At 43.2% G+C, this 17,066-nt stretch overlaps 1 protein-coding gene across 12 annotated transcripts in view; it reads right to left on the minus strand.

Annotated features, from left to right (window-relative positions):
• The window catches only part of CHEK2 (checkpoint kinase 2), a 55,203-nt gene that overhangs the window by 13,997 nt on the left and 24,140 nt on the right, over positions 1-17,066 (minus strand). For all 12 annotated transcript variants that reach the window (XM_054543257.2, XM_063722823.1, XM_024239958.3 and 9 more), the window contains 3 exons: positions 10,135-10,243; positions 8,230-8,283; positions 1,813-1,874 (listed from right to left, as the gene is read on the minus strand). In XM_054543257.2, the coding sequence (XP_054399232.2) occupies positions 1,813-1,874; positions 8,230-8,283; positions 10,135-10,243 (225 nt within the window). The remainder of the gene's footprint in view (positions 1-1,812; positions 1,875-8,229; positions 8,284-10,134; positions 10,244-17,066) is intronic.

Below are 17,066 nucleotides of genomic sequence, written 5' to 3' on the forward strand. Positions count from 1 at the left end.
GGACCTGCATAGAAAGGCCTACCCAGGTAGACACTTCAGAGTAGAGTCATCCCCCAATATCCATGGGGGATTGGTTCCAGGAGCCCTCTCAGATACCAAAATCCATTATGCTCAAGCCCTTTATATAAAATGGCATAAGATTTGCATATAATCTATGTATATCATCCCATATACTATTTTTTTTTTTTTTTTTGAGGCAGAGTCTCACTCCCATTGTCCAGGCTGGAGTGCAGTGGCACAATATCAGCTCATTACAGCCTCGACTTCCCAAGCTCAGGTGATCCTCCCACCTCAGCCTCCTAAATAACGGGGATTACAGGCACATGCCACCATGCCCGGCTAATTGTGTGTGTGTGTGTTTTGTTTTTTTTTTTTTTTGTACAGATGGGGTTTCACCATACTGCCCAGGCTTCACCATACTGCCCAGGCTGTATCCTGTATCTATCCATCCTTCCTTCCTTCCTTCCTTCCTTCCTCCCTCCCTCCCTTCCTCCCTCCCTCCCTCCCTCCCTCCCTTCCTCCCTCCCTCCCTTCCTCCCTCCCTCCCCCCCTCCCCCCCCCTTTCTTTCTTTCTTTTTTATTTATTTATTTACAGAGTCTCGCTCTGTCGCCCAGGCTAGAATGCAGTGGCGCGATCTCAGCTCACTGCAAGCTCCGCCTCCTGGGTTCACGTCATTCTCCTGCCTCAGCCTCCCGAGTAGCTGGGACTACAGGCGCCCACCACCACGCCCAGCTAATTTTTTGTATTTTTAGTAGAGACAGGGTTTCACCGTGTTAGCCAATATGGTCTCGATCTCCAGACCTTGTGATCCGCCCGCCTCGGCCTCCCAAAGTGCTGGGATTACAGATGTGAGCCACTGCACGCGGCCTTTTTTTTTTTTTTGAGACTCTGTGGCCCAGGCTGGAGTACAGTGGCACAATCTCAGCTCACTGCAACCTCTGCCTCCTGGGTTCAAGCTATTCTCCTGCTTCAGCCTCCTGAGTAGCTGAAGTAACAGGTGTGCGCCACCACACTTGGCTAATTTTTGTATTTTTAGTAGAGACAGGGTTTCATCATGTTGGCCAGGCTGGTCTCAAACTCCTGACCTCAGGTGATCCACCCACCTCGGCCTCCCAAAATGCTGGGATTACAGGCGTGAGCCACTGCGCCTGGCCCTGGTTACTTTAAATAATCTCTAAACTACTTACAAAACCTAATACAATGTAAATGTTATATAAATAGTGGTTCTACAGTACTGTTTAAAAAATAATAACAAGAAAAATGTTTGTTCATGTTTGGTACAGATACAACCATCCATTTTATTTTTCTAAATATTTTTGAACTGAGGTTGGTTGAATACACGGATGTGGAAACCCACAGTTATGGCGAGCCAATTATAACAATATTGCCCCATGGTAAGTATACACATGTGCCAGGTGCTCTGCTGGGGGATTTCCATCCCTCATAGCATTTAATTCATACAAGGACTCTGCATGTGGGGGTTCATTATAATCCCCATTTAACACTATGAAGATGAGACTCAGAAAAGTGAGGTAAACTGACCCATGGGTGGTCAGCTAGTCAACTGCAGAGTGGAGTTCAAGCCCTGGTCACAGGTCCAGGACCTGGAATCCCATACCACCTATCTTTGGAAACATTGGAGGGTTTTTAGGGTTGATATTAACCCCCTATACATAGACTTTGTGGGCCCCACTACTACATACATATGTTGAGGTCCCCCAGGATGAGAAAGGCAAGCCTACATTAGATTCTTTGGTGGCTTTATAAGCATTTGAATGGGAACAGAAATTTTTAAAAAGTTTACTACTTACAATTCCAAAACAATATAATAATCTTCTGCATCAAAAAAGTTTTTAATCTTGATGATGCAAGGCTAAGAAGAGGGGGAGAAAAAAGGGAAAGTAGTGAGAAACTCCCAAGAGGAAAACCAAAGAGCTTAGAACATCTGCCCAGAGGGACAGAGAGGCCGAGACCAGGCATCTGGCCCCCTGCCTCCAGAGGCTTGGAAGTTCAATCAGGGGAGAAGGCCAACAGAATCTAGCCAACTCCTCAGTGAGAACATGCAAGAAATTTTCCACCCCGCCATGATGGTGAGAGACTAATTCATATTTCATATGCAAGGATGCTACCTGGGAATGAAGGCTGGGTCTCTTCCCAGTCTTCTTCCTCACTGCCCCAGAGCAGAAGTACTCAAGGACAGCCTAAGGAACCCTGAAGGAGACTGACAAGTAGCATGAATAAAAGTGGTCAAGTAGGAGCCCAGCCATGCTGCCAAACAAGGGTTATTTAAGCTCTGGGCAACTGGAACCTCCAGGCAATTGGACCCCATGGAACAAGATCCTACCATTTTTCAAAGGAAGAGGAAAATTCTAATTTTATAAGAACTCTAAAACACACTTGGGTGGGGGGGCAGAGAGACAGAGAGAGAGAGACAGACAGACAGACAGACACACACACACACACACACACACACCCCATGGCTGATAGTTCATGACCGCTGATCAATGCAGGGTACGTGGAGAACACTGAGGGTAAGGAAGAGAATACTGCACATTTTAAAATGCCTATACAATATCATGACTTCATACTTAGCACACCTATTGTTTTTTTTAATTTTTATTTCTTTTTTTTTTTTCACTTTGTCACTGAGGCTGAAGTGCAGTGGCATGATCTCAGCTCACTGCAACCTCCGTCTCCTGGGTTCAAGCAATTCTCCTGCCTCAGCCTCCTGAGTAGCTGGGACTACAGGCGTGCACCACCACACCCAGCTAATTTTTGTATTTTTAGTAGAGAGAGGGTTTCACCATGTTGGCCAGGTTCGTCTTGAACTCCTGGCCTCAAGTGATCCACCTGCCTCAGCCTCCCAAAGTGTTGGGATTACAGCAGTGAGCCACCACACCTGGTGGGCACACCTATTGTTTTTATGATACAAAAGACAGAAGACAGTTAAGCTCAGTGGGTAAATAAAAGATTTGGTGAGTATTCATCAGGGACATACACCCCAGCACAGAGGAGGACTGTAGTTATATCAGAATTAAAAAGAAAAGAGTCATCAGATTTTTTGGTTTTAGATTCAAAAGAGTGGTAAAACTTGCCAGATTGATCTTCCCATAATGTGTATTTCATCATATTCATCACTCATCACTCTGATTAAGATCCTCCAATGGAATCTTCCCACAATGAATTGTTATATAGCAATGAATGAATGCCCAGTTTTCCCACCATAGATGGGTCTTGGAAGCATAATGCTGAATGAAAAAGGCAAGTCACAAAAGACTTCAAAGAGTATGATACAAGTTGAGTATCCCACATACAAAAATACGAAATCCGAATACTCCCAAAATCCAAATCTTTTTTTTTTTTTTTTTGAGACGGAGTCTTGCGCTGTCACCCAGGCTGGAGTGCAGTGGCGAGATCTCAGCTCACTGTAAGCTCTGCTTCCCGGGTTCACGCCATTCTCCTGCCTCAGCCTCCCGAGTAGCTGGGATTATGAGCGCCTGCCACTGCGCCCGGCTAATTTTTGTATTTTTAGTAGAGACATGGTTTCACCATCTTGGCTGGGCCAGTCATGAACTCCTGACCTCGTGATCCACCCGCCTCAGCCTCCCAAAGTGTTGGGATTACAGGCGTGAGCCACTGCGCCCGGCCCCAAATCTTTTTGAGAGCTGACACAACACTCAAAGGAAATACTCATTGGAGCATTTTACATTTCAGATTTTTGGATCTGGAATATTCAACCAGGAAGTAGAATGCAAATGTTCCAAAATCCAAAAAGATTCAAGACCCAAAAACCTCTGGTCCCAGGCGTTTTGGATAAGGGACACTCAATCTGTATCATTTTTATAAGATTCAGAAACAAGCAGTAAAACTATATTATTTAGGGATACACATATATGTGGCTTTAAAAAAGCAAGGGGCCAGGTGCGGTGGCACACACCTGTAATCCCAGCACTTTAGGAGGCCAAGGCAAGTGGATCACCTGAGGTCAGGAGTTCACGACCAGCCTAACTAACATGGTGAAACCCCGTCTCTACTAAATACAAAAAAATTAGCTGGGCGTGGTGGTGCGTGCCTGTAATCCGAGCTACTTGGGAGGCTGAGACAGGAGAATCGCTTGTACCTGGGAATCGCTTGAACCCGGAAGGCGGAGTTTGCAGTGAGCCAAAATCGCGCCATGGCACTCCAGCCTGGGCAACAAGAGTGAAACTCCGTCTCAAAAAAATAAAATAAAATAAAATAAGCAAGGGACAGGCCAGTCACGGTGGGTCACGCCTGTAATCCCAGCCCTTTGGGAGGCTGAAGCAGGCAGATCACCAGGTCAAGAGATCAAGACCACCCTGGCCAACATGGTGAAACCCTGTCTCTACAAAAAATACAAAAATTAGCTGAATTAGCTGAGTGTGGTAGCACGTACCTGTAGTCCCAGCTGCTCGGGAGGCTGAGGCAGGAGAACCACCTGAACCCGGGAGGCAGAGGTTGCAGTAAGCCGAGATCGCGCCAGTGCACTTCAGCCTGGCAACAGAGCAACACTACAGCTCACACACACACACACACACACACACACAAAGGGACAGTACACACAGCATTCAAGGTAATGGCATTACCTCTGGGTAGGATGGGGAAAACATAAACAGGTAGCTCGTGTCATGTGGTCAGGTTTTTTGTATGTTTTTTGTTTTGTTTTGCTTTTGTTTTTGAGACAGGGTCTCACTCTGCTGCCCAGGCTGAAGTGCAATGGGGTGATCATGGCTCACTGCAGTCTCAACCTTCTGGGCTCAAGCGATCCTCCCACCTCAGCTTCCCAAAGTGCTGGGATTATAGGCATGAGCCACCATGCACGGCTGTAAAAAGTACCTTTTAAAGGAGAATAAAGCCAGGAGCATGGCTCACGCCTATAATCCCAGCACTTTGGGAGGCCAAGGCAGGCAGATCACCCGAGGTCAGGAGTTCGAGACCAGCCTGGCCAACATGGCAAAACCCCATCTCTACTAAAAATACAAAAATTAGCTGAGCCTGGTGGCGGGCGCCTGTAATCCCAGCTAGTCGGGAGGCTGAGGCAGAATCACTTGAACCCTGGAGGCAGAGGTTGCAGTAAGCCGAGATCATGCCACTGCACTCCAGCCTGGGCAACAGAGGGAGACTCCATCTCATACATAAATAAATAAACAAATAAATAAAGGAGAACAAGAAGAAAAGACACACATAGAAAAGGAACAGAGAGAAGGAAAAAGGGAACGGCTTGGTTCTGGTTGGCTTCATAATGGGCAGTGCCAGTACCTATCTGAAAATGGGTGGGGTCTGGAGCTACCAGAGCATGAAGAGGTGTCCGATAGTCAGAACCAGTGTGAATTACTTCCTCTAGTGTCCGCTACCTCCAGGGTCACTGCCTGGGGCTGTCACAGCTAAAACGGTCTCTCTACCAGGAATCAGAAGCTACTAACCCACACCTTCCACTTAGGTCATACTGGGAAAGCAGTTCAGGGAATTAATGATCTCTGTCACTCTCCAAGTGTGTTGTCTGCACTGAAAGCTTTAGGAGCACATCTCATTAAATTCTCACACTGACCTTGTGACATAAGTATTCTTATTGTCTTCATTGTACAGCTGAGGAAACGGGGGCTCCAATAAATAAAATGAACTTCTCAAATGACTTCTCAGCTTATTTGATAGTACTGAGACAGGAACCCAGGTCTGCCTCCACACTAAAGTCACGTGACGGAAGGGAAGGACAGCTCTATCTGTGCTTACCACTGCCGGGGTCCACAAGACAAGTGGCATGATTAAGTGTTTGAAAACTAATCACATCAATCTCTGACTCCAAAGGTCAGGCTCTCTTGGCCACTAGACTCTACTTATTGTCCCCAAGCATCAAAATGCACTCATGGGCCCATGTTTAATTCCCAAGAGTTCCTTGTGCCCTTGTAAAATGCAAATAAATACATCTAGAAATCTTTTTTAGGGTTTTGAATTCTTCTCTATGGCACTGGACACCAGATTTGTACAAATGTTATGTTTGAAGATCATCTGACATCAGAGAAAATTCCCTGAGCATTTGTGTTTATCTTTTTTTGTGAGATGGAGTCTCGCTCTGTTGCCCAGGCTGGAGTGCAGTGGCACGATCTCAGCTCACTGCAAGCTCTGCCTCCCGGGTTCACGCCATTCTCCTGCCTCAGCCTCTCGAGTAGCTGGACTACAGGCATCCGCCACCACGCCCGGCTAATTTTTTTTTGTATTTTTAGTAGAGACGGGATTTCACCATGTTAGCCAGGATGGTCTTGATCTCCTGACCTCATGATCCACCCGCCTCGGCTTCCCAAAGTGCTGGGATTACAGGCGTGAGCCACCACGCCCAGCGCATTTGTGTTTATCTTAAGGGTAGGTCTGATGCAACCCCACCCCAGAAAATTGGAGGGCTCCTTTCTCCCAGCAGGGTATGGTGGCACATGCCTATAGTCCCAGCTGCTCAGGAGGCTGAAGCAGGTGGATTGCTTGGTCCTAGGAGTTTGAGGCTGCAGTGAGCTATGACTGTGCCACTACACTGAAGCCTGGGTAACAGAGAGAGACTGTCTCTAAAAATGTGTGTGTGTGTGTGTGTGTGTGTGTGTGTGCATGTTAAAGAGAGACTCCTAATCTCTTGGAAAAAGGACTTGGCAAATTCAGAGAGGACGAATAATTTGCAAAAGAAATAGAAGAAAGCCAAGCAGGAAGGTCAGCCACTCAGGTTCTCATAGGTTTTCAGGTCCACACTCACTGAGTTCTAAAGGAACCTGTTGAAGTATTGTATCAACAACAGTAATTGCTCCTCAGTTTCTACTGACTTTTTTGAGGGATTTGGAGAGGTAGAAAAACAAAGAAGAAACCTTTTGCTGTTTGGAGGTTAAAAGCCAGAATAAGGCAGGGCGCGGTGGCTCACGCCTGTAATCCCAGCACTTTGGGAGGCTGAGGTGGGGGGATCACGAGGTCAGGAGATAGAGACCGTCCTGGCTAACATGGTGAAACCACCTCTCTACTAAAAATACAAAAAATTAGCTGGGTATGGTGGCGGGCGCCTATAGTCCCAGCTACTCGGGAGGCTGAGACAGGAGAATGGCGTGAACCCAGGAGGCGGAACTTCCAGTGAGCGGAGATTGCACCACTGCACTCCAGCCTGGGCAACAGAGCGAGACTCCGTCTCAAAAAAAAAAAAAAAAAAAAAAGCCAGAATGAGATCATCATTAGCTGGACAGGAGAGAGGTCTTGCCTTGAGTTTAATGCCATTGCCTAATGAGCTTATGCCTTCATGGGCGCTCATGAATTAACGAAGAAACTGAAAAAAACCAAAAAAAAGCAAGATAAGATTAGGCCCACCCTCTAATTTTTCTTCTCACTTTTTAAAAGTGAGACATATTTTTCATTGAGACATAGTCATCACTGCACAAAAAGGTAGGAACTACTTGCACCCAACAAGGCCACAGACACCATTTAGTCAGATATAAGGACAGGATGTTGTCATACTAATGGATACCCTTGGATTTATTTGGATTACTCCAAATAAAAGGTATTCAAAAGTGTTAAAACTTCAGGTATAACTAAACCAAATTTACTAAAATTAACACTGTGTTCTCTAATATAACCAGTTGTGTCTATGAGATAGAATAATTGCTATGTCTTTTGGTCAAGAACTAACTCATAAGAAATACAATTTATTTATTTAATCATGAAATCTTTATACGGTATTGTTCACTCAGCAACATTTTGGGGTAAAACTCTTCCCAGCTGAATGACAGCTAGGCATGTGTGTGCATGTACACATAAGTTAAAGAACACAGGTTAATATTAGCTTTATTTATTCATTTAATTTTTTTTTTGTTTTTTTTTTCTAAGACCGAGTCTCACTCTGTCGCCCAGGCTAGAGTGCAGTGGCGCGATCTCGGCTCACTGCAATCTCTGCCTCCCAGGTTCAAGCACTTCTGCCTCAGTCTCCGAAGTAGTTGGGATTACAGGCATGTGCCACCATGCCCAGCTAAATTTTTGTATTTTTAGTAGACAGGGTTTCACCATGTTGGCCAGGCTGGTCTCGAACTCCTGACCTCAGGTGATTCGCCCACCTCAGCCTCCTAAAGTGCTAGGGTTACAGGCGTCAGCCACCACACCCAGCCAATATTATCTTTATTATACTGAAAGGCTTTATACTCTTCTCATATTTTGAGATAGATAAATCTAAGTATGAGTCATATAATAATACTTACATGATTTAGCTTTTTCAAAATTTCTATTTCTGTTTCAACATTGAGAGCTGGGTCCTTTGATAAATAGAATAACAGAGTTTATTAACAATAATAATTGCCAATATTTAAAAAAACATTTACAGTTAAACTCAGTTGACTCAAGGCTGCCTGAGTTCCAAACCCAGCTCTATTCATACAAAGAAATCAAAGCCCAGAGGTCAATGACTTAAATACTTCACCTAAAACAACTTTGTGAAATGCTTGGCAAATAGTAAGCATTCAATAAATGGCCAGGCCCTGTGCCAAGCTCTTTATTTACAAAGATCATGTCTCATAAGCCTCAGAATCCCCATCTTACAGATGGGGCAACCAAGGCTCAGAAAACAGAAGCCACTTGCCCTAGTCTCCACAGTCAGAAACAAGTGTGTTTCCACTGTGTTCATTTTTAATTAGTAAACCCTACTTATTAGCTATGGAACTATTTACATTCATTAAAATGATAAACAAAAAACATGAACAAGGTGTTCAATTAAACTATATAAAGAAAATGTCAAGTCAAATTTCTGCTAATAGAGCAGATACAGGTTCCAACTTCAACAGCAGGCTCGCATATTTACTGAGACTCTGACAAGAGGAGGCTTCAGGGTACTAAAGTTGTTCTGTTACAATTCCAAAAGGATGAATCAAGTAACTCAACTTCCTGGGCTACACCCTCCACAAGCAAAGAGGAGATAGAATTACATATTTATGTAAAATGAACTTCAGCTAAGAAACCCAGATGTTTTATTTTAAGAGCCTGCCTCTTCCTGTAAGCCACTAAACTCATTACCAAGTCAGGGTATATACTCTGATAACAGAATGGTCACAAAGGATCCAATCTGATTCAAATAATGAAATCAAAACATAAAATTTTACTCCCAGTTTTTAACAATCTAGTTGGTATTTTCTTCTCCCCGAAATGGGAAACAAATCTTAGAATCATAGGGGAAAAGATCTATAACAAAATGAACACAAAAAGGAAATTCCTCTTGCCATGTGAGAATGCCATTGTCTAGGGGGAAAAAAATTGATCTTTAAAGAATATGAAAGTATAATAGCCAGAAACAGCTGGCCACAAGGGAAAATGTGATTAGAGGCTGTGTTTTACATTACTTTGTTGAGTCACATGTGGAAAGACCAATGCCTTTGGCCATCTCTCCCATACAGTAAATGTGGATTACAAAAAAGTAGTAAAATAAATGGCTGCTATAAAGAAAGGCTATTTCAATGATTTAATTAAAATTTTAAAAATCTGTGGCTAATCAATAAACCAGGGATACTCACTGCCATATTACCCAGAACAGCAAAGAATAAGAAATTACCTAAATGATCAGCCAGAGAAATGGTTAAGTAAATTACAATAAAGTTGATGACACGAAAACTCAGTCATCAAAAAGGATGTATTAGGCAAAAGTCTATGCCATAATGCATTTATGGAAAAGCAAAATACAAAACTGTATATACAAGATGATTTCAACCATCTAAAAACACGATTTCATCTGAACAAAACCTAGAAGGAAAAGGAAAACTGAAAACAGCTGTGGGGTTACAGTGGGGATTATGGCTGAATTTTTTTCTCTAATTTCCTGTCATTTATTGTAAAAACAATCTTGTAACAACTTTGAACTTGGAAGAAGAAAAAAAAAAACTTCCCACTATGCTCATTATTATGTACAATTAAATACTTTTGGAACCAAATTATCTATAAGTAAAAGTTTCTAGATTAATCAAAGATGCCCCAAAATTTTCCATGTTCTTTGATACTCACAAATTCATCCATCTAAGCAGGGGGTTATTCCTGAGTTTAAAAATCATCAATCTAAGATTATTTTGGGAAGTTATAAAGACGTGCTAATAAAAGGTGATCAGCCTTTTATTGGTACTTACTGTCTCTCTTGCTGAACCAATAGCAAACTTCCTTTTGCTGATGATCTTTATGGCTACTTTCTTACATGTTTTCCTCTCGAAAGCCAGCTTTACCTCTCCACAGGCACCACTAGAGGGAAAAACAAAGACAGTGATTGTCTCAATGTTGTTAATTATGAGACCTACCACTCCTGGGTCCGCTTCAAGTATTAGAATTTACAGACATTCCATATAACAACCTTTCCATTGTCCCTGTTTGCAGAGGACACAGTGAAACTTCACCAATGTAAAATGTCAAGGGCTTAACAGCCAAAAACACTAAGTCAGCTCCAAATTCCATTTCTGAGCCGAGGGATACAAACATGAGTCTTACTGTAGCCCTGGATTGTGAAATTCCAAGAATGATACTAAGAGAAAAATGAGAGAGAAACTACTTATCCAAGAGGTCAGAAAAACATTAACTAGAAACAGTCCTTCCTGGTCAAAAATGAGTGCCCAAAACAAATAACAGTAAACAGAATCTGCAAATGAATAACTTTAATGGATATATTTCTTTCCTTCTTATTCTCCATCTTCAGAGGAAGTGCATAAGCAGTTGACGACATAAGTTGCACCCTAAATCAAATCAGATTACCTAAGAAACCAAAAGTATTACACAATCAGCCTACTTTCAGCAACCTCTCACAGAGATTTGCAGTTAAATGGGATACTACTCATGGAGGAGGAATGCTCTCCAAGCCATTACCCAGAACACAGTTAATCCTGAGTAGGATCTGTCCTCCAAAGCTTGGGTCAGCCCAAGATAATGGCTACTAGGGCATCAATTACCCATTATGAAGTAGACTATTATAACTATTGTGGGTTTTGGAAGGGGTGAGTTGAGGGGTTTACCAAGGCATCTTTTTTATTGTGTTAAATATACATAACACAAAATTCACCACTGTAATCATTTTAAAGTGTACAATTCAGTGGCAACCATCAGCATCTAATTCCAGAACTTTCTCATTAGCTCAAATGGAAACCCTGTACCTGTTAAGCAATTAAGCAGTCACTCCTCACTCTACCCTGTCCCCAGCCCTCAGCCCGCAGCCCCTGGCAACCACTAATCTGCTTTCTCTATATATTGATTTGCCTATTCTGAATATTTCTTATCGATGTAATCATACAATATGTAGCCTTTTGTGTCTGGATTCTTTCACTTAGCATAATGCCATAACATTTGTGGTACTTCATTTCTTTTTACAGCTGAATAATATTCCATTATATGGAAGTATCATAGTTTATTTATTCACCTTCTGATGGACATTTATTTGGTTTGTTTCCACCTTTTGTAAATGGTTTCTTCAGTATGACAACAAAAGCATAAGCAACAAAAGAAAAACAATAGATAAATTACACTTCTTCATTATGACTAAAGCTGCTATGAACATTCATATACAAGTTTTTTTTTTTTTTTTGAGACGGAGTCTCGCTCAGTCGCCCAGGCTGGAGTGCAGTGGCGCGATCTCGGCTCACTGCAAGCTCCGCCTCCCGGGTTCACGCCATTCTCCTGCCTCAGCCTCCTGAGTAGTTGGGACTACAGGAGCCCGCCACCACGCCCAGCTAATCTTTTTGTATTTTTAGTAGAGATGAGGTTTCACTGTCTTAGCCAGGATGGTCTCATCTCCTGACCTCGTGATCCACCCATCTCGGCCTCCCAAAGTGCTTGGATTACAGGCGTGAGCCACTGCACCCGGCCTCATGTACAAGTTTTTGTCTGAACACTTGTTTGCTTTTTTTTTTTGAGATATAGGCTCGATCTGTCGCCCAGGCTGGAGTGCAGTGGCACAATCTCGGCTCACTACAACCTCTGCCTCCTGGCTTCAAGCAATTCTCGTGCCTCAGCCTCCTGAATAGCTGGGATTACAGGTATGTGCCACCTTGCCCAACTAATTTTTGTATTTTTAGTAGAGACGGGGTTTCACCATGTTGGGCAGGCTGGTCTCAAACTCCTGACCTCAAGCGATCCACCCACCTCAGCCTCCCAAAGTGCTGGGATTACAGGCGTGAGCCACCGTGCCCGGCCTGAACACTTGTTTTTTAAATTGGGGAATTTATATACCTAGAAGGAGAATTTCTGGGTCACATGATAATTCTATGTTTACCTTTTTCTGTTGTTGTTTGTTGTTGTTGTTTTTTATGCCCCATGCCCCATAGAGCTCAGATGTTTACCTTTTTAAGAAATCACCAAACTATTTTCCACAGTGGCTACATCATTTTACATTCCCATTAGCAGTGCATGGGGGTTCCAATTTCTCCACATCCTCACCAACAGTTACTAGTTTCTGTTTCCTTATTATGGTCAGCCTAGTACGTAGGTGTGAAGTGGTATCTCATTGTGGTTTGACTTGTATTGCCCTAATGACTAATGATATTCAGCATCTTTTGATGTGCTTTTTGGCCATTGTATGTGTTCTTGAGAGAAATGTCTATTCAAGCCCTTTGCCCATTTTTTTTGTTTTGTTTTTAGAGACAGGATCTCACTCTGTTGCCCAGGCTACAGTGCAGTGCCTTTGCCCATTTTTAAATGGCAGGTTGTTTTTTTTTTATTGTAGCATTCTAAGATGTCTTTATCTATTCTAGACATAAGCCCTTATCAGATATAGGGCCTGCAAATATTTAATCATTCTGTTGGTTTTGTTTTCACTTCTTGATAGGTATCTTTTGAGGCACAAAAGTTTTTAATTTTGATTCAGTCTAATTTATCTATTTTTTCTTTTGTTGCTCTGCTTTTGGTGTCTTATGTAAGAAACCACTGCCAAATACAAGGTCATGAAGAGTTGTCCCTATGCTTTCTTCCCAGAGTTGTATAGTTTTACCTCTTATATTTCATTCTTGGTTCCACTTTGAATTAATTCTTACGTATGGTATCAGGTAAGGGTCCATGTAACTATTCTTTTTTAAATCAGCTCAAAGCACTTTCCAATTTCCCTTCTCCTGGAAACAGTCACCCTTTGCCTGGGAATTCCTCCCCAAGTCCATGCAGGTCTAGCTGGGTGTCTACTGTGGCACAACCCTTACTCCTAGAAACACAGGATAGCTACATAACCAAAACTGAGCTGGAGCAGTGAGCCGTGATCATGCCACCACACTCCAGCCTGAGAAACAGAGCAACACCCTGTCATTCATTCATACATACAGCCAGAGTTGCCCTTGAAATCAAATGCTGACATTGGGAGAGAGACTTCTCTCTGCTGTAGTTTCTAGACAAAGAAAATATCATTCTGCAGCCCCTGGTAGCCATTTTTCCTACCACATAGAACAATTCTATAGGAAGCCAACAAACAACTGAATCAAGAGATGGAGCTAGAGCCCTGGTGACACTGCGGGAGCTCTTAGACGCAGTCAACCAGACCATCAGAACTCAAAGACCATGAAGTAAAGCCTAATGACCTCCTAGATCCAGCCATGCCTGAAGTAAGGATTTGCCTGTTTATTTTTATTTTTATTTATGTATTTATTTATTTTATTTTTTTATTTTTTTGAGACAGGGTCTTGCTCTGTCACCCAGGCCGGAGTGCAGTGATGCCACCTCAGCTCACTGCAACCTCTGCCTTCTGAGTTCAATCGATTCTCCTGCCTCAACCTCCCAAGTAGCTGGGACTACAGACATATGCCACCACACCCAGTTAATTTTTATATTTTAAGTAGAGACGGGGTTTTACTGTGTCAGCCCGGCTGGTCTCAAACTCCTGACCTCAAGTGATCCACCAGCCTCGGCCTCCCAAAGTACCGGGATTACAGGCGTGAGCCACTATGCCCGGCCTGGCTATTTCCCAGTTACAAAAGCCAGTAAATTTTTTCTCTTACCTGACTCATATGAGTTGAGTTTCTATCATTTGCTACAAGTTAGAAAATTAATATTAAATCCTCCCTTAGGAAAACATTGAATTCCATACATTTCTTCTTCTTTTTTTTTTTTTTTTTCTCCTGAGACATTGTCTCACTCTATCGCCCAGGCTGGAATGCAGTGGCATGATCATGGCTCACTGCAGCTTCCACCTCCTGGGCTCAGGTAATCCTCCCACCTCCACCTTCCAAGTAGCTGGGACTACAGGTGCAGCCTGCCACGCTCAGCTAACTTTTTCTATTTTTTCTAGAGAGAGGATTTCTCTATTGCCCACAGCTGCCCAGGCTGGTCTTGAACGCCTGGACTCAAGCGATACGCCTGCCTCGGCTTCCCAAAGTGCTGGGGTTACAGGCATGAGCCACCATACCCAGCCTCATACATTTCTTTCTTCTTTTTTCTTTTTTTTCTTTTTTTTTTTGAGACAGAGTCTCACTCTGTTGCCAAGGGTGGAGTGCAGTGGCGCGATCTCAGCTCACTACAACCTCCACCTCCTGGGTTCAAGATATTCTCCTGCCTCAGCCTCCCAAGTAGCTGGGATTACAGGCATGCGTCACTACACCTGGCTAATTTTTGTATTTTTAGTAGAGACAGGGTTTCACCATGTTGTCCAGGCTGTTCTCAAACCCCCAACCTCAGGTGATCCACCCACCTCAGCCTCCCAAAGTGCTAGGTGTCAGCCACCGTGCCCAGCCCATACATTTCTTAAGAAAGGGTTTGACGATTAGATTCCAAGCAACCAGTGCAAACATGGAAACACATCAGTTACTGAATTCAGTATCAGTAAACTAAAATTTCTCCCATATAATAAAGAGGATACTGTGCTTAACTATGTTGCAGGAATATGGATGATTATTTCCTTTTATGTACTTTCCTTCCATGTGTCCAAAAATACCAGTAGAAAGACCTTTGTGAGACGGGAAGGGGGATGAAGAGCATTTTGTAATGTGGTAACAGTATCCTGATACTTTCCTAAAGAAATGGTTCTCAAAGTATGATTGGATCACCCCAAGAGGACCCCAAGAACTTGCAGGGCATCCACAAAGCCACAACTGTGCTCAGAATAATACTAAGACATTATTTGTGTTTTCCATTCTCATTAGCTCATAAGTATGGAGATTTCCAGACACTACGTAGCGTGTGACAACATAACAGACTGAATGACGAAACAAATTACAGAATCTAGCCATCTTCTAACTAAGCCAGATGTTAAAAAAATTTGCAAAAATGTTCAACAGTGCCTCTCTTCTCACTAATCTTTTTAATAATTATTTTTTATAAAAAATGTTAGGCCAGGCGCGGTGGCTCATGCCTGTAATCCCAGCACTTTGGGGGACCGAGGCAGGTGGATCATGAGGCCAGGAGATCGAGACCATCCTGGCTAACACGGTAAAACCCCATCTCTACTAAAATTACAAAAAATTAGCTGGGTGTGGTGGCACAAGCCTGTAGTCCCAGCTACTTGGGTGACTGAGGCAGAAGAATCGCTTGAACCTGGGAGGCAGAGGTTGAAGTGAGCTGAGATCGTGCCACTGCACTCCAGCCTGGGTGACAGAGCGAGACTCCGTCTCAAGAAGAAAAAAATAAATGTTACTCATCTTAACATGTAGTAAATTTACTTAATGAATTAATATAAAAATGTCTTGGCAAAATACAGTGGTTCACACCTGTAATCCCAACACTTTGAGAGGCTGAGGCAGGAGGATAACTTGAGCCCAAGAGTTGGAAACAAGCCTAGGCAACATAGCAAGACTCATCTCTACAATAAAAAATAATAATAAAAATTAGGGCCGCGTGTGGTGGCTCACGCCTATAATCCAGCACTTTGGGAGGCCGAGGCAGGCAGATCACCTGAGGTCAGGAGTTCAAGACCAGCTAGGCCAACATGGTGAAACCTCGTCTCTACTAAAAATTCAAAAAAATTAGCTGGGTGTGTGGTGGCGGGCACCTGTAATTCCAGCTACCTGTGAGGCTGAGGCAGGAGAATCACTTTGAACCAAGGAGGCAGAGGTTGCAATGAGCTGAGACCACACCATTGCACTCCAGCCTGGGCAGCAAAAACAAAACTCCATCTCAAAAAAGATAAAATAAAGTAAAAATTAGCTGGGTGTGGTGGCACATCCGTGTAGTCCTAGCTACTCGGGAGGCTGAGGTGGGAGTATTGCTTGAACCTGAGAGACCAAGGCTGCCATGAGCTGTGGTCACACTACTGCACTCCAGCCTGAGGACAGAGCAAGACCTTGCCTCAAAAAAAAAAAAAAAAAAAACAGAAATCTCAATTGTAATGTCTAATACAGTAAATATTAATAGATTTAAGCCACATAAACAAAAGCTTTTTGGAGTCCTCGATAATTTTTAAGAAGGTGAGGAGTCCTGAGACCAAAATTTTTTAGAACTTTGCCCCAAGTAACATTCAATTGTAGGTTTCACTTCACATCCCAAGATGACAAAAATTCTAAACAGCACAGAAATGCAGTAACCATGTTTTTGGAAGGCGATAAAAAAAAAAATTCCAAAATTGATTGTGGTGATGGCTTCACAACTCTGTGAATATACTAAAAATCACTAAATTGCACACTTCAAATGGGTGCATTATATGGTATATAAATTATATCTCAGTAAAGTTGCCTTTAAAAAGTTTTCATGAGCCAGGCGCAGTGGCTCACACTTGTAATCCCAGCACTTTGGGAGGCGGAGGCGGGCAGATCATGAGGTCAGGAGTTCGAGACCAGCCTGGCCAATATTGTGAAACCCCATCTCTACTAAAAATACACAAATTAGCCAGGTGTGATGGTGCAAGCCTGTAGTCCCAGCTACTCAGGAGGCTGAGGCAGAAGAATTGCTTGAACCCGGGAGGCGAAGGTTGCAGTGGGCCAAGGTCATGCCACTGCACCTCAGTCTGAGTGACAGAGTGAAACTCCATCTCAAAAAAAAAAAGTTAGGCCAGGCGCGGTGGCTCACGCCTGTAATCCCAGCACTTTGGGAGGCCAAGGTGGGCGGATCACGAGGTCAGGAGATCGAGACCATCCTGGCTAACACGGTAAAACCCCGTCTCTACTAAAAATAC

Source organism: Pongo abelii, chromosome 23 (assembly GCF_028885655.2).
Source record: "Pongo abelii isolate AG06213 chromosome 23, NHGRI_mPonAbe1-v2.0_pri, whole genome shotgun sequence".
Classification (NCBI taxonomy): domain Eukaryota; kingdom Metazoa; phylum Chordata; class Mammalia; order Primates; family Hominidae; genus Pongo; species Pongo abelii.